The sequence below is a fragment of the Neomonachus schauinslandi genome, chromosome 1 (genome assembly GCF_002201575.2).
Source record: "Neomonachus schauinslandi chromosome 1, ASM220157v2, whole genome shotgun sequence".
Taxonomy (NCBI): Eukaryota; Metazoa; Chordata; class Mammalia; order Carnivora; family Phocidae; genus Neomonachus; species Neomonachus schauinslandi.
In genome coordinates, this window is record NC_058403.1 from 175,388,877 (window position 1) to 175,410,054 (window position 21,178).

The window sequence follows — 21,178 nt, forward strand, 5'->3', positions numbered from 1 at the left end:
AGTTGGTGACTAAATAATTTCATAGTTCAAGTTATTAAAATCTACATGAATAAGTTCACCTATTTATGATTTTAATTTGAAATTTTTATTGTTTTTGAGATAACTTTAGAATCGCCAGAGATGTTAAGAGCTATGTGAAACTTTTAAAAGTATTTAGTTTTTGGTAGAGGTTTTAGAAAGTTTATAATTCTATTTTTAGATAGAAGCTGTTCTTTGTCAGATACTCGATATTCTTAATCAGATCTCTCATTCATTAAGGATTAATACACATGGAAATTATTCTGCTCCCTTAGTTTTACTTGTTATATTTTTTTATATATGGGTTACATTTTTAATACAGTTTTAACCAAAATCCAATTAAAAAACAATTTTGTGCAAAACTGCCTTTGTCTAGCGGTGTAAGTTTTGAATTGCTGATGGTTTCTGTTTGATACTTTTCAAGATAAAACACTTTTTTTTCAAGAAATCACTTTTCTCTTTGGTAAGTGAAAGCAAATTACTGAAGTAAATACCATGTATTTACCATGTATTACTCACGCCCAAAGGACTAAAAAAAGAAGAAGAAGAGGGAGACTGTGAACACACTTCACTGACAAGTTCCACATCTTTCATCTACACTATCTTGAATGGTCCTAAAGGACAAAAACATGAAACATATATCATTTAACAATGTCTTTTATGTGCATCTGCATTTTGTTAGTGCCATGTGTTTTAGATTCATATTTGTAATTCTTAAAAGACTTTTTAAAACTTTCCTGCTGCATATGTGATTTTTAAGGAGCATTTGTGATATCTTGATAAAGTATGAGAAATGACAAAGACGTCAATTAAGTATTTTATTGTAAGGTATTATAAAAAGAATCTCATTTCATGGTTTTGTATTTCTTGCGGGGCTTCATGATGATCCAAGCTTAGAGTTTTTAATTGAGAGTAGTTTCATATTTTGTTGTGTCCTTTTGTTTATGTAATATGGAAATGATTACTTATTTAAACTCTACTTCACAGACTTGGACTAATGTTCATGAAATCCTGGTGTCTTTTGGAAGACGAGTTTTGTGCTACCCACTTTATCGCCACTTCAAGTTGGTGATGAAAGCCTACAGAGACACTATAAAGATATTGCAACTAGGTAAGATATTCTTGTGCTTGCAGATTTGAGAGTGGAAAAGTTACTAGTCTGTGAGGATGTCGTGATTTTTGCTTTTCTCTGCATAAATGAGTAATGAAAATCATCAAATGCAATCACTTCTCCCCCCAGGTATATAAAGTAATAGTTCTTCTCTGTAGGCAGATAGTCACACAGTGAGGTGTGGTACTCTTTCCAGAGAGATGCTGGAAGGATCAGTAGAGAAGATAGACACTGTATTCCAAACCATTTTGTATGATAGTGGATCGCATCATTCAGTATTGGAGGCCTGCAGTTTTCTGGGCACTATGCTAGGATTGTGGGTGTAATAATAAATAATAAGATATATTCCCTGTTTCTGTGCAGTTTACTGTTTTCCCGGGGGACTGTTGACAAGTAAGCAATTCCATTGTAGAGTGAAAGGTGCTCTGCCAGGGGATGAAGTGATCCCTGGGTAGGGGGCACAGAACCTGGACTTGGGAGGTCAGGAAAGACTTTCCAAAGAAAAGCACAGCTACTCTGAGGACTTTTGACTATTGCCAAATCTAACCTGAAAAGACAAAGATTAACTAGTTTTAAGGATGTGGAACATTCTGAGCTCTGAACCAAATTCCAGAGTGACTATCACAGCGTCATTGGATTAAGTATATAATTTCCAAGGTAATGACTTTGAAGGTAATAGCATCGTAGTTCTGGCACATTTATTTAGAAGTAGCTTTCCATCCTTTATGGTCATTTCTTATATTCTTTCCTGGGAGTCTCGTCATTCCTTTGTCCTTAGATAAAGGTACTTCTGGGCTTAGTTTCCAGACTTTAGGATAAGAAGGGGAAAGTAAGGAAGCTCTTCCCTTTACCACCCAGGTAACATCATTGGCTTAAAAGGAAGAATCCCATCTCTAATGTTTTGTCCCTCCTAGAGGTGTACACCTATGTTTTTCTTTGACTTCTGTGTAACCCGTTGCCTTCTTTTTTTTTTTTTTTTTCAAGATTTTATTTAGTTATTTGAGAGAGAGAGAATGAGAGACCGAGAGCATGAGAGGGAAGAGGGCAGAGGGAGAAGCAGACCCCCTGCTGAGCAGGGAGCCGATGTGGGACACGATCCCGGGACTCCAGGATCATGACCTGAGCCGAAGGCAGTCGCTTAACCAACGGAGCCACCCAGGCGCCCAACCCGTTGCCTTCTTATCCTGGGGGGAAAAATCATGTTTGAAGTAGATTCTTTTAAGGTAGATAATAATTCTAATTCTAAAAATGAATTATAGTTAAATGAAAGATACCTTTTTATCAATCCACTTGGATTAGGGTAGCTGTATTTTATTTTGAAGGATTGTTCATAAGATTGTAGAGCTACTACCTTTGAAAAATCGATCTTTCTTAACTTTTTGGTGGGAAAGAAACTGCTTTGTTTTTTTCTCATGTTATTTCTTCCTTGCCTTCTAAGATATTTCTTGAATCCCAAAAGATTACCTTGAAAAATCAACCTACTATAAATGACTGGTTGTTGAACTTGAGTTACATGCCGTCATAATTTCTTACTTAAGTCACGTTAGATGATCTGTGCATTATTCACAGATTTAAGCAGTGAGAATGAGTTTGCGATTATCCTGTTACATCATGGTTTCCAGATGGAAAACTGGCAAAACCCCCGTGTCTGTGTGTGTGTGTGTGTGTGTTTGTGTGTTTGTGTATGTGTGTGTGCACACACTCACACACACAGTTGCTACTTTTTACTCTGGGAAGTAATCTGGTTCTCTGCATTTTTATTTGAAAAGTAATCAGTTCTGTGATTGCATAACCAGAAATAAATTTGATTGTGTTGACTTACATGGTAATCAATTACTCAAACGGTTTTTGTAGGTGAGAACTGACATTGAGACTTAACTTTTCATCATTATCAATCTGACAAGAAATAGTCTTATCAGTTGTGTCTTGAGAGCCCCAGCAAACCTTAGGTAACACACTAGATATGTGTCTGCTGAAAATGAATCTGAAGCCTCTGTTAACTGTACACAGCATCTTCTGTGGCTAATTTGGGTCATGGTTAGTTAGTGCTGAAACAGAGCTGGGTTGTCTAGAATACACGCCATAAGCTGTGGGGAAGAGGGTTGTAACCTATGTTTGTACACGTGGATGGCACAAGGATGTCATTATTGCCATTGAAGAATCTCATTTGTTTGGATACTCTGTAACTGACGCAGGGGTAGCTCTTCTGTGGCATTTACTATTTTCCAAGAATGAATTTGTGCCTGCTTATAATTCAAGATGCGATCACAGCGATCACACTTTTTATTAGAAAGGTCAGTTTAGTGTTTCCATTTTTTGAAAGTAACGAATAACTCTCCCCCTTAAGAAATATTGATCTTAACTGGAATGAGCTTTCAAAACCAGCGTAGCAAGGCTTCAGAATCTATAGACTATCTCATTATAGTGGGTTGACTAAGATGTAAGTTTTTATTTTATTTTAAGATTTGAATTTTTAAAAGAACCATGAATTAGCTTTTCCTGACTTCACAGTAGCCTTCACAAGAATTCTTTACTGGGCCTTGGGCTAGTCTCAGTGTTGTGTTTCTTCTCCCACCCCCTAAAGACTGTGTACGTTCATTTCTTGCTGTTGCTACCTGTCTAATCCAAATTCCTTTAAGGGCAGAAAACCTGCTTTGCCCCTTTAAGTACTATTCTAGTGCTTAACACAGTACCTTGTGCATGGAGTTTCTGTCCCTGGATCGGTAACCTTGGGCCACATGATCATCTCTCCACTTTTTGTTTCTGTCCTATGTCTTGAGCACCTTTCACTTCTTCCCCCCTGTTCCATTCTTTTGGGAAGAAGTGGGTAGAATCCTTGATGGAAGCATCGCTTAGCTGTGGTTATAAATGAAAAAAGAGATGAAAAGAGCAGCTTTTCTTATATGCCTTGAAATTTTATTCTGTTTAGAAGTGACATAGTTTAATATTTGATATACACTTCGTACAGTTTATTATTTGTACTAATATCTGCATTTCATTAATCTTTATGATGGCATTCCTCACTCTGCTGTTGCTCAGCTTTTGAACATATAATGTAACTATTATATTGAAGGTGCTGAACATCATGGGAAACTTAGTTTTTTTCTCTCAGTTCTTTGAACTCATTCTGTCTGTTCTTTTATTGTTTCTGGATGAAATATATATTCTATAAATATCATATCACGTACACACCTATCTTATATATAGATATTCTATAAATTTTTATATCACTTTAAGTTACAAGAGTCTCTTTTAAGTACTTAAAATGTCCCCTTTGAACTTGATTAAAAAAGTAAATCTTCCCTTCCCCCATCTCAGGCCTGCCTTAGGTTGGGAAGCCAGCCCTGGCGAGAGGGGGCTCCTCTTTGCCGTTGCAGGAAGTACTGCTTGCGTCCGGGGCAGGCCTTCCACACAGCCACCCCAGGCTGCCCCTTCCTGCTTCTCCATGCGGGGTTTTTATCAGGTGTGGGTCAGACACCAGTCTCTGTCCCCTACAATTTCTAGGGGTGGTCACTTACACTCTCTAGGGGCCCCTCTTAAAACTCCCTTTCTCTTGGTTTAGGGTGACAGAAAAATAGTCCCGTCCCGTCCCCCCCTTCCCCGTGGAGGGTGCTTGAAACCCCATAGCACTACAGTTTTATCCAAAGAGCTCTTCTGGACCTCTTTTCCTTAAACTCCTAGAGGTCAGTGTTGGGCTGAGAGGGTCATAAATCATCAGTTTTTTTGTTAGTCTCTGTAAGTTTAGCATAGAGAGGTTAGCATCTCTTTTTAAAATATGCATATACTTGCTCTTTGCTTTGTCCTTTGTGGGGCTCCTTGGAAATGAGGCAGAAAGAGTCCTGTCTTACTTTGCTAGTACAATCATAATAACCGCAGCTACCATATCCACTGTTTCCTGCGGGCCAGCGCTAGGCTCCATTCTTCAGATAGCTTATTTCATTTCATCCGTACTGTACTCCTGCGAAGTCAGGATTACTATCCCCATTTTGCAGGTAGAAGACAGGTTTAGAGAAGTTCAGTCACTTGCCCAGGCTCACAAAGTCATTAGTTGGTAGAGCCTGGATTTGACACCAGGTCTATCTGACTCAAAGTCTGTGCCTTTTGAAGTGTTGAAATGGTTATAAATGAAATTATGTGAAGCCTGGGGTTTATTTTGGAATAATCCACAGAGGTTTGGGGGAAAGTGGGCCAGGTGCAGATGAAACGAGGTTGACCACACGTTGGTACCTGCTTGAAGTTGGGTGATGCGTATGTGGCACTTCACCATCCTGTGGTCTCTTTTTGTGCATGATTTTCCTTCATAAAAAGTTTTTTGGTTTTTTAAGTGTGGGCTCTTAACCACTATAATTCACTGTTTTAAATTTAAGTTTATTCACCATTTTGTGGAAAACATTATAATTCTTGTTCAGACAGTTGTATAAATTTTTTTGGCTAATGAAAACATATGTTTGAAATTAGTTTTTTTGGTTGTGTATTTTTTGTTTTGTTTTGTTTTTCAAAGATTTTATTTTTAAGCAATCTCTCCACCCAACATGGGGTTCGATTTCAAACCCCTGAGATCAAGAGTCGCATGCTCTACCAGCTGAGCCAGCCAGGCGCTCTGGGTTCTGTTTTGTTTTTAAGTCCAACAGAAACCTACCTTTGTTTTTTTTTGTTTGTTTTTTTTTTAAAGATTTTATTTATTTATTTGAGAGAGAGAGAATGAGAGAGCACATGAGAGGGGGGAGGGTCAGAGGGAGAAGCAGGCTCCCCGCCGAGCAGGGAGCCCGATGCGGGACTCGATCCCAGGACTCCAGGATCACGACCTGAGCCGAAGGCAGTTGCTTAACCAACTGAGCCACCCAGGCGCCCCAGAAACCTACCTTTGTATAAACGTTTGAGGTCTGATGACTAGTAGTTACATGGCAGGCTGTAACCCAAGGAATAGCCTTCACGAGATTAGTTCTTGTTACCAACTAAAAGCTGGTTTTGCTTCATATAATTAATAGTCCTAACATATTAGTCATTATTGGGCTTAATAATCAATTTTTCAGAAAGGACTGCCTTGGCTCTTCTATAGATAGATATAATAGCACAATCAATGTGGAAGACAAGAAGAGCCATAGCACAAGGCTTGGGGCTGCTCTTTTTCTTTAAGAAGAATGTCCAAGAAATAGGGGTATGGCAGGTGTATTATGTGAATTCTGAGTTCTCTTGCAACCTTGGAGATGTATTGGTTTTTAGCATTTGAATTCTGTTTAGCCCAAAGTCAGTTTAGCAAGTTCTTTGTATTGACTTGTAGAAATTACCCCCAATTTGAAAACCAAAAGATGAAATCACTAGGATTTTCCAGTGTTGATATTTATCTGTGTTTGTTTGTTTGTTTGTTTGTTTGTTTATTTATTTTTGAGAGAAAGAGAGAGTGTGTGATCTCCTGCACCAGAGAGGGTTGAGGGGGGGTGGTGGGGGAGAGAATCGCAAGCAGGCTCCATGCCCAGCGCAGAGTCCAATCCAAGGTTCAGTCTCACATTCTGAGATCCTAACCTGAGCTGAAATCAAGAGTCAGATGCTCAACCGACTGAGCCACCCAGGTGCCCCATCTGTATTTAATTTTTATGAGTTCCCTGTTACAGACATTTTAAAGAACTGTTAGACCTTCTAATTTTTACTCCTTAAATACATTATGTAAAATTATTTTGCAAGTTATTCACTAATGTTGAGCAGTTACTGTGTCAAGGTGCTGAGCTGGGTCTGGAGGTTTACTCGTGAACAGGGGAAGTGCGACTCACACACTCAGGGAGCTTAAATTCTTGTGCAGGGCGTGGAATTATACAACTGTTAGGTTTTTTAAAAACTGCATTTGTAATAAGTTCAGAGGAGAAATACATTGGATGAAAATATAAAGTCAGGGTAATGGACTAGCCTTTAAGTTGTCATTTAAAACATGTAACCTTCTATAGAGGGGAGCCTCTACCTTATTTGACTTTTGATTCTCGGTTCCTATTCTAGTTTCCTGTCATTCTAAAGTACTTGTTAATTGGTTGATGAGTTCATGTATTTATCCATTCAATGGTATTTTGTCAGTACCCACTAAAACGCGATTTATTATGTGCAGAGTATCCTGTAAATACAGAGAGCTGCGGAAAGATCCATTAGACTTGTGTACTGTATTTGGGGAGTGTATGTGCTCCTAGGGGAGCTAAGATGTCCGTCAAAAACAAAACACAGTAGACGGTGGTAAGTACAGTACATGAAATGTGGACAAAATAGTTCAAAAAAGGAGAGGTGCTGTTTCAGTAGGAATCAAAGAAAGCTTCATTTAAGGCATGAGATTTGAATTGGGACTTGAAGGATGAGTGGTATTTAGGCACAGAAGGATGGGGGGAAGTATTCTAAATACTATGAGTGAACAGTGTGAAGAAGTTCCTAGACTAGTGTGGTTTCATCAGTGACAATTTCGAGTTGATAGACTGATCCTGAGACTTGCCCTACAGCCTCTATATCTAGTTCCCTTTCCTGTGTGAGTTAACTGGTTCACCAGAATTGGTTTCTCTCCTTCTTTATTATTATCGCTTAATTCCCTGCTCCCTATCCAGGAGGAAATTCTTACTCTCTGTTCTCTTCCTCTCCTGAATTGTTCTTGAGCTTTTATTTCCTCGTCAATTCCCCATTGCAATTAAAATGTTTCTAAGAATGGAGCAATCCTAGTGCTTTCAGGAAATTTAAATAGCATGGAATTCAAATAAAATATTGAAGTGCCATTTGTGCCTGTTTCTGCTAATCACTTACATACTGACTAATCCAGGAAAGGAGGGCTTCCGAGCCCCAGAGCATGTGCGCTGTAGCTGAAATGAATAAGAGGAGGACAGGGCTCTGCTGTGTGGTCACGACTGAGCCGGTCCTTGGCCTCTCTCCCTGGATTGTCCTGCCATGTGGCGAAGCAAATTCCTTCTACTCCCTTCTCTTCCTCAGAGCCAAAATCTGTGTCTTACAGTCTCTTAAATTGGCACATTCTTCCTATTTATCTATATTATTCGTCATTGGAGCCTTTGTAGGTTTATACATACACTGCTGTATAGAAGGATATTGTATATGAGCATAAACATTAAGGTGAGGAAAATAAAATTCCAGTCATCTCCATAGAATTCCTTTTTCCTCTAATAATCCTGTGGATCACTAGAATTTTAAAAAGTTGCTCTCATGATAATTTCTGGGTTACATTTATATAAAACATTCTTTGTTCTTTTAAAATACTCTGCAGGGGGCAGCATTTCCTGTATGGTTTACAAATAATAAATTGCCTTTTAATTGCCACAGATGATTAAGAGCTTATGGTTATTCTGCTACCAAAAAAATCACTTGAAATATTGTGTTAGTGTGCTTTGGAAATTTGAGTTACATAGTAATGCTTACTGGTGGGTACAGCTCAAAATCAGCTGATCTCTTAAATAATTATTGAAATCTGCATTATATATCCAATACTATTTGAATACTATTCAATACTATTGAATACTGTATTGAAATCAATAAATAATTGAAATCTGCATTATATTTCCAATACTATTTAAGATAAGTTTTGTTCATTTCTGCAGTTTTGGAGCTGAGCAATGTGGAAAACCAGGTTAGTTATGTGGTTTGATATTATGGCTTAAAAATTTTTTCTATAGTTCGTGCCTCGTTTAATAAATCTAAAGTCAGTTTTGAAATTTTTATTGATCTGAATTTTTAAGGAAGTAACTTTAAGTTTACTTTTTTTTTAAGAGGATAAAGGCAGAAAATTGTATATATTTAAGACAAATTTGGAAGAACAAAGAGGAAAAATTTTATTTGACCCTAATGAATCACTTTCCTGTTGCAGAGTAATAGCAACAGGCCTAGGTGAAGTTCATTAAATAGTACTTCATATGTTACTGGAAAACATGGAAGAATTATATTCTTGTATTTCGAGTTCCTTTAAATAGGAATTAATACTGAAAAATGGAGACATTTATACAACATAAATAAATCAAATTCCTTCTCTGTGCAAGGCATCATAACAGAATCAGCAAAGAGTTATAGGAATATATATATGAGTTGGCCTTAGCTTTTAAGGAGTTTATTATGTAACAGTAATGGTAAGACAAAGGAAAGATACAAAATATGAGTATTTACCAGATACAAAGGAGAAAGTCCCTTAGGAAAATAACTGGACTCAAAGGCCAAATCCAAATGCATCTTGTATGACCTATGAGCCAAAAATGCTTTTTATATCTTTAAATGTTGAACAGAAAAATCAAAATAGTGTTTGATGACATAATGTAAATTATATGAAATTCAAATTTTAATGCCCATAAATAAAGCTTTATTGGAATATATTCATGCTAGTTCACTTACATATTGTTTTATGGCTGCTTTTGGGATATGATGGCAGAGTTGAGCAGTTGAAACATTATGTGGCCTGCAGAGCCTAAATATTTACTCTCTGGGTCTTTACAGAAAAAATGATCCTACCCTTGCTCCAGATATATGTATCTAGAAGGTTGAAAGGGAGACTTTCACGAGTGAGCAGAGGTCTTTGGCTGCCTTCCGTCCCAAATACTGGTTAGTGTTGAAGGGGATCATTTCAGCTTTTTGTCTCCTGCCCATAGGGTGAGGTGCAGCTGATCTAGCTAGTTCCCATAAGAGTAGGTCCCTCACAACATTAGGGGAAGTGAATTGAGATGCCTGCTTGTCCAGACGGGTGAGTGAGTGACATGGCAGGGTTTAAGACAGTCGGGAGTAATGAGGCCTGTGTGAGCTGGCAACATACATGCCCCATTTGTAGCCTGTTGTTGCCATGTGGATCGGTAACATTGCCAGTTTGGGGGACTTAAAAAGAATTAGAAAGCAATGATCTTTAAGATAAAAATTTTCAAAAGTGAAAGTATTAATGATGAAGTAGAGTTCTAAATAATATGCTCAGAGCCATTGCATGGCTGAATGCCCAGGTCCACCTGTGTGGGCCCTAGGTTTTTCATTCCGACTCCAAGCATTCCTAGTGTCGACCTGTTTTTCTCACACCCTCTTGCCCCTGCCAGTTTCCAGCTGCATTGAGGGCTTGCACCAAACCCCTGCTCTTTCAGTCCCAGTTTCAGGTTGATCTCAGCCTTGTGTGCTTCAGGAGTAGATTGCAGAAGGAGGTAACCCTAAGTAACTATGCCCAGAAACCTTAAAAAGCAAAAAACAAAAGGTAGAACCCTTACTTTTCTTTCCACTTACTTTGTGTTGCTTTGTCAGCCAGAACCTGGTCAGGATGGAGGGGATGAGTCACAGGATTCCAGGACCTGTGACCCCAGTAGGGGGCTTTTGAGTAGAAGTGAGGGCTTGATAAGGAAGAAGCAAACAGCATAGGTCTAATGAGGGAGGCTTAGTGGTAGTTATTACTTAAAGAATGTGTGGAATTTACAAAAGAAATGAAGGAAGGTATTCCCTGAGAAAGTAGAAGGTAAGGAAAAGTAGGTAGAGGAAAATAAGAGTTAGGTCCAAGAAATGGCCAGTACTCTAGTTTGTCTGGAGGCTTGGGTTGTGAAGGGGAATTGTGGGGAAGAGGTGTGAATGGTGTGTTGGGCCAGGATTGTGGGTAGTCTGCAGTGCCTTGCTGAAGAGACTGGGCCTTACTCACTGAGGTACCACTGCAGAGTGTGGTGTTGGTCTGTGACAGGCTCACAAAGTCGGATTCATCCAGCAGTAACACCGAGGATCCAGTCATCGAAGGGCGTGAGATTAGTGTACAGACAAGAGAGGAGACCACAATTCTTACCTGAAGCCAGGTAGTTTAGGCGCAGGTAATAGGGTCTGAACTGGAGTGCCTGCGGTGGTGTGGAGGAGGAAGGAATATGGGGGCAGATGCTTCTCAGGTAGTGAGGGAGAAGTGGGTGGGGCCCTCAATCCCATCTGACCTGTTGTCCTTCTTCCCTTGTCATCTGTAATGTGTATGCATGGTCATTGTCTCATTTCCTTCCCATAGCAGTTCTTAAGAAGTCCACCCTCTGTTGACATGTGGAAACAGATTCAGATTAAGGATCAAACACCAGGAGCAAGGGGACCCACAACCCCCATGATCGACCCCCGTGACCGACCATGGGCTGTGTAACTGTTCCACACAGAACAGTTATAATTGTTACCATTTTTACATTGCAGAGACATTAGCTAGAACTGCACAAAAATTATGTATATGTGGCTTTTTAATGATCTTTAGCCTTTTCTAATTTGGGACCAGAATTCTAAAAATCTTAATTTCATAATCAGAATTCTCATGTAACCTTTTAATGCGCAATAAACTTCCGTGTAGATACGGATGCCTAGTCATTTTTACTAAATTATATTTACTGTACATTGATTAAAATGTAAAGAAGCGTAACTCTGTTTTATCAATGTGCACATCATTTAGCAGTGAACATACACTCACTGTAATACAGGGAGGGTTTTAAAAGGGCTAGTTCTTTCTCCCTTGACATACTCATCAGTATATCAAAGCGCCAGAAGGGGCTCATAAGGCTGGTAGGGCTGGGTTGGTTTTTTCCTTTTATGAGCCATTTGAGGGATCCAGTTGTCTTTCTTCCTGTATATTTCTTCTTTCTGACTTTATGTACAATTTTAGTTTTCCCAGTTTGAACCTAAACTAAATCCAAAGAAAGAGTCAGAACTGTGAATATTAAGTAATATCTATTGAAAAACAGTCTCATAGTTTTAATTAAAACAACATCAAGATGAATTGATTTGAAGTTGAGCTACCAGGTATTGAGATACATTCTGTATTCATAAGGAGGAACAGTTAAAGTAAAATTTTACCTGCAGAATTACAAAATTATAAACACTGTTTTAAATATTTATTTATTTATTTATTTATTATTTTAAAAAGTAGGCTCCATACCCAGCATAGAGCCCAATTCGGGGCTTGAATTTATAACCTTCAGATCAAGACCTGACCTGAGATCAAGAGTTGGGTGCTTAACCGACTGAGTCACCCAGGTGCCCCTTGTTTTTTTCTTTTTTTTAATCTAGGTTTAGATTGCAGTTGTTTCCAGAGCCTTTTTCCTTGAATCTTCAGCTTCTTAACCTTCTACCTTTGTGCTTACTATATAGGTGGGTTTTTTTTTTTTTTTTTTTTTTTAATTTTCTGTCTTGAATTTGGATGCTTCTAGACTGAAACAACTACCGCTTTGACAGGTTACTTTAAGGCAAATGGAGTTAATGTCAAGGCTGTCCTTCTAAACCAGCAAACCTTGCAGGAATTGTTAGAGTAGAAAAGGCAAAAGGCAGCCTTGGGTTAAATCCATTATTTGAACTTTTGATGGTGTAGTGATGTAAGAAAGTTGGCATAGTTACATTCTTTCGTGTCAGGGAATAGACATAATAAGGGAAGGCACGAACAAATTGGATATTCCACATTTGTCATGGCACAAAGTTAATCTAGAGATCACACAGGTATTATAACTAGACATTAACTGAGCAGTTTGACCAAGGGTTTCTGAACTTAGGCTTTATGTACTCCACACTATATTAACAACCAGCCTTATTGAACAGGATCCTACGGTTTGTTAGACATTGTTCTAGATGAGGGAAGAAAGGTGAAGAGCCACCGTGTTCTTTTCCTGTCCAGGTGATAAATGTTGACACAGTATTTATTGCGTAGTGGCTGGGAGGCAGATGGACTTACTTTCAAGCCCTGACTGTTGCTTCATAACTGTAATCTTAGCCAACTCCATATCCTTGAGTCTCCTTTCTCATTTATGAAATGAGCAAGGAAGTACCTAATTGGTGGGGTTAAATGATTTAATGTGTGTAAAGTACTCGGTGCAGAGCAAGTGGGTAGCTCCTAACTCCCATATTAGACGGGTGTGCCAGGCATTATGAAAGAGCCCAGATCAGCTGGAGGGAGAGTTGGGACCCCATTTCTAGGAGCAGTACTGCCTCATTTGAGACTTGATGGTGAATTAGGTTTGGACTTGGGAGTTATGCATTCCAGGCAAAGGGAACATCTACAAAGTATATGTTTGCTTTGTGTTACTTTTGTTTGTGGCTATAATAATAATATATGTATTTCTTATAACTAAAAATGTTTTAAAAATCGATACGGGATCATAAATTTGTGCTCAACATAGTAACTCTTATTGCTTCCTGTGTGTTTCTTATTACAACTCTGAAATGTAAGAGCCTAAATAACCATATGAGGAATTTTAGGATAAAACAGTGAAATGGTTTGAGAAGCATTCATAAAACTGAATTTAATGTACGTTTGTGTTAATTGTTAGGAACTTGACTTTAAGCTACTTCCTAACAGGGCCTGGCATTGAAGCAAATTACCACACTTCGATTCTCTTAATTTTGGTTAATTTGACACAATTACCCTATCATGTGTTTTTATGGTTAATAATCTATGAAAATTAATGTTAGAAGTAATTCCTAAGTTATCCCTTCTGATATGTGGTCTCATCAAAATCCCAGGAATCTAATGATATCTTATCATCTTAAAACGATAGCAGTGTTGGCTTTTATTTTTAGTTGATTTTTATGAATAAAGACCAAGCAGTGCTTTCCTTTGGGTATTCTAAATAACCACTTTTTTTTCCTTTACTCTTTTTGACGCCTTGTCTTACATAGCTCAAAACTTTAAAGGGTAGAACTAGATACCCAGAAAACCACAGCCACATAGCAGCTATAATGTATCAGGAGTTGAAAAGAAATTCAGCTTTTATTATGTAGAGTTAGCAATTTATATTATTTTTCTTTCGCTGGCTAAAAGCCAGCCAAAAAAAAAAAAAAATCCACTATTCTGATCATCTTAGTGATGGGAGCCATTTCTTAAGTGCTTCCAACCATGAGCTGGTCTGTCAGACATTATTGCCAAACCTGATCTGCTACAGGAAAATTTCAAATAGCCAGTGGATTCCGATTTAAAATAGCTCAATCTTGTCTCTGTTTTGAGATCTATTAGCCTGAAATGCCACATCTGTACAGAACAGGAAAACACTGCTCTTAGTTTACCTTCTCTCTCTCTCTTTTTTTAAGTGGGCTCCACGCCCAGCGTGGCACCAAACGTGGGGCTTGAACTCACAACCCTGAGATCAAGACCTGAGCTGAGATCAAAAGTCAGATGGTTAACCAAGTGAGCCACTCGGGTGCCCCAGTTTGCCTTCTCTTTAAAGAAAGGCTGGTGAAGGGGGTAGCCAGAGAATGTGTTAAGTACTGTTTACTGCCCACCTGCTTGTTACTGGCATGCATATTTTTCTTTATGTTGTCATTATGTTTCTCTGTGTTGTTACTGTACAGTCATTTTCCCTGAGGTAAAACATTCATGGCACTTGTCATTTATAATACCAGGATACTAATTTTAAACTGCCTTCATGAGTGAACAAGAGATCTGGGTCCCAGAAGCCTTTCTTCCATGGTTACGTTGGCTTAAGTAAAGACCGTGTCAATCTGGAGAATCCCTAACTCTGGAGACTTAACATCTTGGAGAGGTCTGTTGGTGCATTGCTGTAGTGAAAACAGTTACTGTGGTTACTGTGCAAGGCTCCTTGTCTTTTCCTGCTTTGGACCAGGCGGCGAACTGGCTGAAAACGGTTACTTTCCTCCAGTGCCTCTGAGCAGGAAAAATGTCCTCAGATTTACGCCTGAGCAGTTTATACCTATCTGCTATGTGCCGAGCCCACAACTGGATAAAGCCCCCCAGGAGCCAGGTGCTTTGAGTCCCTGAAGGCTTCTGGCCACTGGCCGCGTGATAGCTTGGAGCAAGGCCAGTTTTTTTTTTTTCTTTGCTGATAGCTGTTAGAGAAGTGGTTAACAACCTGAGAGAGAGCAGTCAGTACAAAGGGGAGTAAAAAAACCCTGCGTGCTGCACAAGTCTCTTCGCTGTGCGGCTATAATCGTCTATGGTGATGTAGTGGGAACAAAAGAGACCCAAGTATGACCTTGGGGTAACAGTCCACATTGCTGGGGAAAGGATGATTTAAATGTACTTACATTGTTCTAGATTGTCAACTGCCAGTGGCTGAGTTATCTTTTACCTTTTTTGTCACATAGCATACTGTGAAAATAGTTTGAATGAGACATACGGTGAAAACACAGCTTTCCAAGAGTGCGCAACTTTCCCTTTCAAAACTGCCTTGCATGTGATTTTCTAAAATTACCTGATCTAAATATTGCTTCTCAGTTCAAAATTACAATTTACAGAAAATTTAAATATGAATTAAAATTTTTTAGCATTCTTTGCCGATATTTCAGAGGTTGGCTGTGTAGCTGAGTGTGTCTAACTTTTTGTTAAACAAATAAATGTTTATTGTGGGGAAAGCTTGAAAAGAGGGGCAAGTACAAAGAAGAGTAAGCCACTGTAGTCCTGCATGTAAAACAGTGCTGGACACATGTCAGGCACTTAGATACTTTTTCAGTGCATGCAGAGAGACACGTTGATACCCTTTGGGTGTAAATACACTTAAGGTTTTTTTCCTATGTGTATTTGTCTTTTTAAAAAAAAATAGGAGTCAAAATGTACAAATACAATGTAACTTTTCTTTAAATTAAAAAAATTATTTTTGACATTTCTTATATTATTATTCTTTGGTGGTAGTGAAGATGTGAATTTGCCTGTGGTCCTTAGCAAGGGGACAACCTTACTTGAGGCATGTCTGCTAAATGAAGCTATATAATTTCATTAGGGTAATGATTGCCTTGGATTTCCATTAAACATGTGACCTTACTTCCATACCCTTCTTAATAAATATCCCTGGAGTTGGGCCTCTTATCCCTGCTGTCCACAGCTGCTTTTAGGCCTTCATACCTCATCCTTCTTACACCTGTCTCCCGAGCCCGTGACACACTCTGACTCCCTCCCAACTCACCTGCTTACTCCTCCCCATTTCCCTGCTTGAACCACCTGCTCCAACCAAATGATCTTTTCCTGTCGTTCCCTGAACCCACCCCATTTAAAGTCTCCTTTTCCCACCATCCTTCAAGCCAGCATATTGCCCCTTTTTCTTCACTCACTTACTTGCTGTGAGGTCTTGCTCCAAATCCTGCATTTTCTATTAACCGGCTTATATTAGTAAGGTATGGGATCTCGAGGGGCAGGATTCTGGGGTGTCACACTATAGAGGGGCTTGTGTAAGTTTCAAGTAAATAGTTTTTTGTTTGTGTTTTTTTCCTTTTGCTTGTTTTTTTGTTGTTGTTTGTTTTGTAAAGACCTATGGTTAACTTTTAAAACTTTAAGTTGGTAGTTATAAAAGTAAACTCCTTCTCCCTGGACCCTTCCCCTCCAAAAAAGAGAGAGGGAGAGAGAGAAAGTAAAAAATTGGCATATGCTTGCCCTGACATTTTCTTCTCTGTGGCGATTAAAACTGTTCAAGAAATTCTTACACATTAGTTAGTTCTCTGTTGATTTTTTTCTCTTGAGATAACATGGCTAACTTGGTTTCATCACTTCTGTGAGTTTTGATTGTATTTCCTGCCTCCTGTCACCAAACTCTGCCTTCAACATTACATAGTTTGTAATGAAAATAGGCTTGCCATGGGGGGTCCACACTAGTCATTTGATATAGTTAACCCGGGCCACTCTGATAGTCACAGTTCTGGTCTTGACTTAACCATGTAGTTTTAGGCCTTCTAAGTATTTGTTTCTCTTAACCAATTGAGCAATGGGGTTTTTATTGGCATTCTTCCCATCTGCATGTGAGGAAGCCACATAGTTAAAACTTTTGAAAAAGGCTTGGCCCCTGCTTTGAACTTAATTTCTAACTCCAGAATAATAAAATGTGTTGGCGACAGAATGGGCCAAGAACGTGTGGGTAATGTAGTACAGTGGCTAGCCACAAGCCAGTCGGTTCAGAATTTGGATCCTGTGAGTATCTTACGACCTTGAACCTCAGGTTCTGCTTCTGTGAAATGAGCAGGGAAGGTTCTGGGGACGATCAACTGTTTCCTTTCCACGTTCCTTTGCAGCGTTCAGTAAAGAGCTCCGAAGACTAGGAGGTGAGCTCAGGCTTCCTGAAGGGTGAAGTCTTAGGCTAGGCCGTGAAGGCAGGCTAAGATGCCATTAAGTGGAGTGGAGAAAAAAGGCAGTCCGGGTGTGGGAGCCATTTGAGCAGAGGACCTTGAAAGCATGTGCAGAGGCGGGGATGAGGAAAGAAGTGCATGGAGAAGTGTGTCAGAGGACTAGGAGAGAGTCTGCAATGCGAGGGAGGAGGAAGATCTTATAATCCAGGTGTGAGACGATGAGAGTACAGGTGAGGATAGTTGCACCAGGAGTGGTGGGGAAAGGGCAGCTGCGAGGGGCGTTTCCAGGAAGAATCTTCAGGGCTGCAGTATGAGGCCCTGGGATGAGAGGAATTGCGAGGGTGTAAGGCACGCGATCACTGGGTCATTCATTCATTCTTAAAATATTGAAATTGAAAATCTGATGCTGCAAGGTTCTGTTCTAGGTAGTGGGGATTAATCACTAAATAAAACATGGGGCACCTGCATGGCTCAGTCAGTTAAGCGTCTGCCTTTGGCTCAGGTCATGATCCCAGGCTCCTGGGATCAAGTCCAGTGTCAGGCTGTCTGCTCGGCGGGGAGTCTGCTTCTCCCTCTCATTCTTCCTCTGTGCTCTCTCTCTCTCAGATAAATAAATAAAATCTTAAAAAAAAAAAATCACTAAAACAGAAGTCCCTGCTCTTTTGAAATGTATTTTCTAGTGTTAATTGCGTTAAAATTTTAGTGGCAACAATTTTGGCACCTTGAGATGTCATTAGCTAGCTCATGATTCTTTTATCCTGTCTAAAAGTCAAGAGGGAAATGTCGATAAAAGCACATCCAATATCTTCAGGAATTGATATACAGTATTTTTATGTTTTGGGACTGTGAAGATAAGAATGAAACTGTTAACCTGAAAATGCTGTGTTTTACTGATCAAAGGAAGTGGTGCTACTATAGATTTAGTAATTTGCCTTATAGTCAGTACATTTCAGGGAATGTCATAAAGTTCGGGACACCTAGGGAATTGTTGTTGAGTTGTCAAAGGTTCCTTTTGTAGGCTTTCGTTGGGATTAAAATTAGGTTCATTTAACAACCAGGCGGAAGTAATTAGATTGAACAAGACTTTAGTACCTGATGGCTTTTTTCCAAGTGATTTTGTCAGCTTATTTTTGAATGAGTGCTGTGATATTTTAGTTTTCATTCTGTGTTTTCTTCAGTTCTTTAAGGTGCAAGAACTTAAGTTAGTACCAGATAATTCCTTAACAAAAAATGTTGGCATAAAGAATAAAAAAGCTTAAAAAACAGAATATAATTTTTTCATGGTGTTTTGAAAGCTTGAATTAGAAGAATATTTTATAATTCTGTGGTGCATTTAAATATTCATTTAGTGAGGAAAACTTTCCTCTTTTTTACTTAATGTACTTGGTTGTGTTTCATAGTGTTTTTATAGTAACCACAATTAATCAGATATAGAAATAGAGCATAAGGTTTACTCATAATTCTTAATGAAATAAAGAGCTTTGGGCTTTATAGTACTGATAAGATTTCATGCAATGAAGGAATGTTAAAAATATTCTAAAAACATGGTTAAGGTTCTGAACTGCTATAAATATGTTACCTCGCAGTATCTGAATTTCTCAGTTTAAGATAAACAGATGTGTTTTTCTTAAGAATGATTTGATTTTTTAAAAAATTTTCTTTAGGTAAAAGTGCAGTTTTAAAGTGTCTACTGGATGTTCACAAAATTTTTCAGGAAAATGACCCCGCTTATATTCTGAATGATCTCTACATCTCAGACTACTGTGTGTGGATTCAGAAAGCCAAGTAAGTTTTGAGTTACTTATGAATTTTACATGCTCCCATTTCTGGAATGCCTCCTGACCTAGGAGGAAGCAAATGAAATAGCCTGGGAGGTAAGTTGTAATGAAAAAGAAACCGCATCTAGCTATCAAACGCTTTAAAGAAGATCAACATGGGGAGCTTGGCAAATTTGCTTCGGGAGGAGGTGCAGATGGTGAAAAGTTCATTTTGCTGGGAAGCATGGTTCTAGTCTAGCAAATAGGCGTGCAGACAGACAGTTGTGAGTATTCATTGCTATGTTATTGACTGTCCGATATAAAATCTCAAAGTTCCATCCTTGAGTATCCAAATGCAGATTACTTACATTGGGGGGTGTAAGTGAGTGAGTGTGTGTGTGTGCCATGTTGGACACCTGTGTAAACATCACGGGGCACAGACCTAATCAGCTATCATCCCATTGGCTAACCACTTCTTACAGAATCCATTCTTCAGAGTATAAAAAAGACAACCTTCAAAGCTTCATAACATGATTCTTGGTAACTAACACATGCATCTAAGGGACCGAACACTCACCAACGTGGTATATATAAGATTTGCCCAAAGTGTTTACCATTGCCTCCCTCGGGTAACCCTATGAAGTTTAAAAAGGCAGTGAACTTTTATTTTGTGAAGAGGTTCAACAGCTATACCCAAATTATCCATTTCAGTAGCAGAAGACGATTAATTGAGAGCACACAAATAGAGCTCTTGATGGGAGGGCTTCTTAGGTGCTCTGGAAAATGATGGCCCAGTATCATTCTTTTTTTTTTTTTTTTAAGATTTTATTTATTTATTTGAGAGAGAGAGAGACAGCTAGAGAGGGAACACAAGCAGGGTGGGTGGGAGAGGGAGAAGCAGGCCTCCCGTGGAGCAGGGAGCCCGATGTGGGGCTCCATCCCAGGACCCTGGGATCATGACCTGAGCCGAAGGCAGACACTTAACGACTGAGCCACCCAGGCACCCCCCGCAGTATCGTTCTTGACTTAGAAGAAAAACAATCATGATAGTTGTCCCACCGCTGTGATTGGTCAGTGAGTGCCTTAGTTTACCTTTAGTGCCTGTTCTGAGTGAGCCACTATATAGAATTTATTTTTGGCCTCTGTTCATGGGGAAGCAATTACATGCAGAGTGAACTAAGACAAAACTCGAGGCTCTGTGTGTTGTAAGGAGAAACGGATGGTCTGCTCTCATAAGGACTACTACCATACAGCAGGTGGCGGCAGTGTTTGTGGTGGAAATCTCGGTTTCGCCAGATGGAAAATTGCATCTTTAACCCCTGAGGTCATCATGGCATGTCATCACTTCATTTCATCCTCCTGCTAATTGAGCTTATCAAGTACCCTGCTGCCACTTCCTGTTGTTTTCATAATAAAATTAAATTGAAATAGTCTATTTGTGTGGGTTTAGGTTTTTCTTGTTCCCTTCAGGGTGAGGATTTTATAAACATGTAATGAGCATGGAGGTTTGTGTGAGGATCCCATTTCTATGAGCGCCTCTTTTCTCTGTGGCATTCCTTATTAACTAGAGAGGAGATCATGTTTCATTAAAGTGGAAGGGTGTGTGCCCTCATGTCCATGTGGGGATTAGCACACCTCCTTGCGCTTAAAAAAAATCCTTTTCCCTTGGTTTTAAGTTGCAGGAAATGAGATGAAATTCTTAGGTCCCTAATAATTGTTATGATAACAGTAATTTTTTCAAAGAGATACAATGTATTGGGAAGCGAGACAGGAGCGGGGAAACCAGCAGGAACTCTTCAGATTACTTTGGAGATTTTATTTATTCATTTGCCAGAGAGAGAGACAGCGAGAGAGGGAACACAAGCTGGGGGAGTGGGAGAGGGAGAAGCAGGCTTCCTGCGGAGCAGGGAGCCCTATGCGGGGCTCGATCCCAGGACCCTGGGATCATGACTGAGCCGAAGGCAGACACTGAATGACTGAGCCACCCAGGCGCCCCTCACTTTGTATCTTATATTTTAACTCTAGTTGAGCCTATTTTTTCCTCCCTTGAAATAACACATTTGTTCATTTACCTGATTTTTATTAAATTTTCTAATTTAATCCTTAATTTTTCAAACACAGCAAAATTGAGCTTTCCAATATCATTTTTACTGTGAACTGTCTTGGCTCTAAAATAATTATACTGCAGTGAATGTTCATGATTTTCATAACGAATTTCTTCCTCACCTTTCACCTTCTGGTTTCTTTCTTTCCCATATAGTTAGTTTACCAGTGAAATCTAGCTCCTTATTTTTATATTTTAAAA

General features: G+C 39.1%; 1 protein-coding gene across 1 annotated transcript in view; it reads left to right on the top strand.

Moving 5' to 3' along the window:
- Positions 1–21,178, top strand: part of SHQ1 (SHQ1, H/ACA ribonucleoprotein assembly factor) — a 98,742-nt gene that overhangs the window by 36,895 nt on the left and 40,669 nt on the right. Inside the window, exons 9-10 of the mRNA XM_021695044.1 lie at positions 1,006–1,129; positions 18,781–18,901. Coding sequence (XP_021550719.1) covers positions 1,006–1,129; positions 18,781–18,901 — 245 coding nt within the window. The remainder of the gene's footprint in view (positions 1–1,005; positions 1,130–18,780; positions 18,902–21,178) is intronic.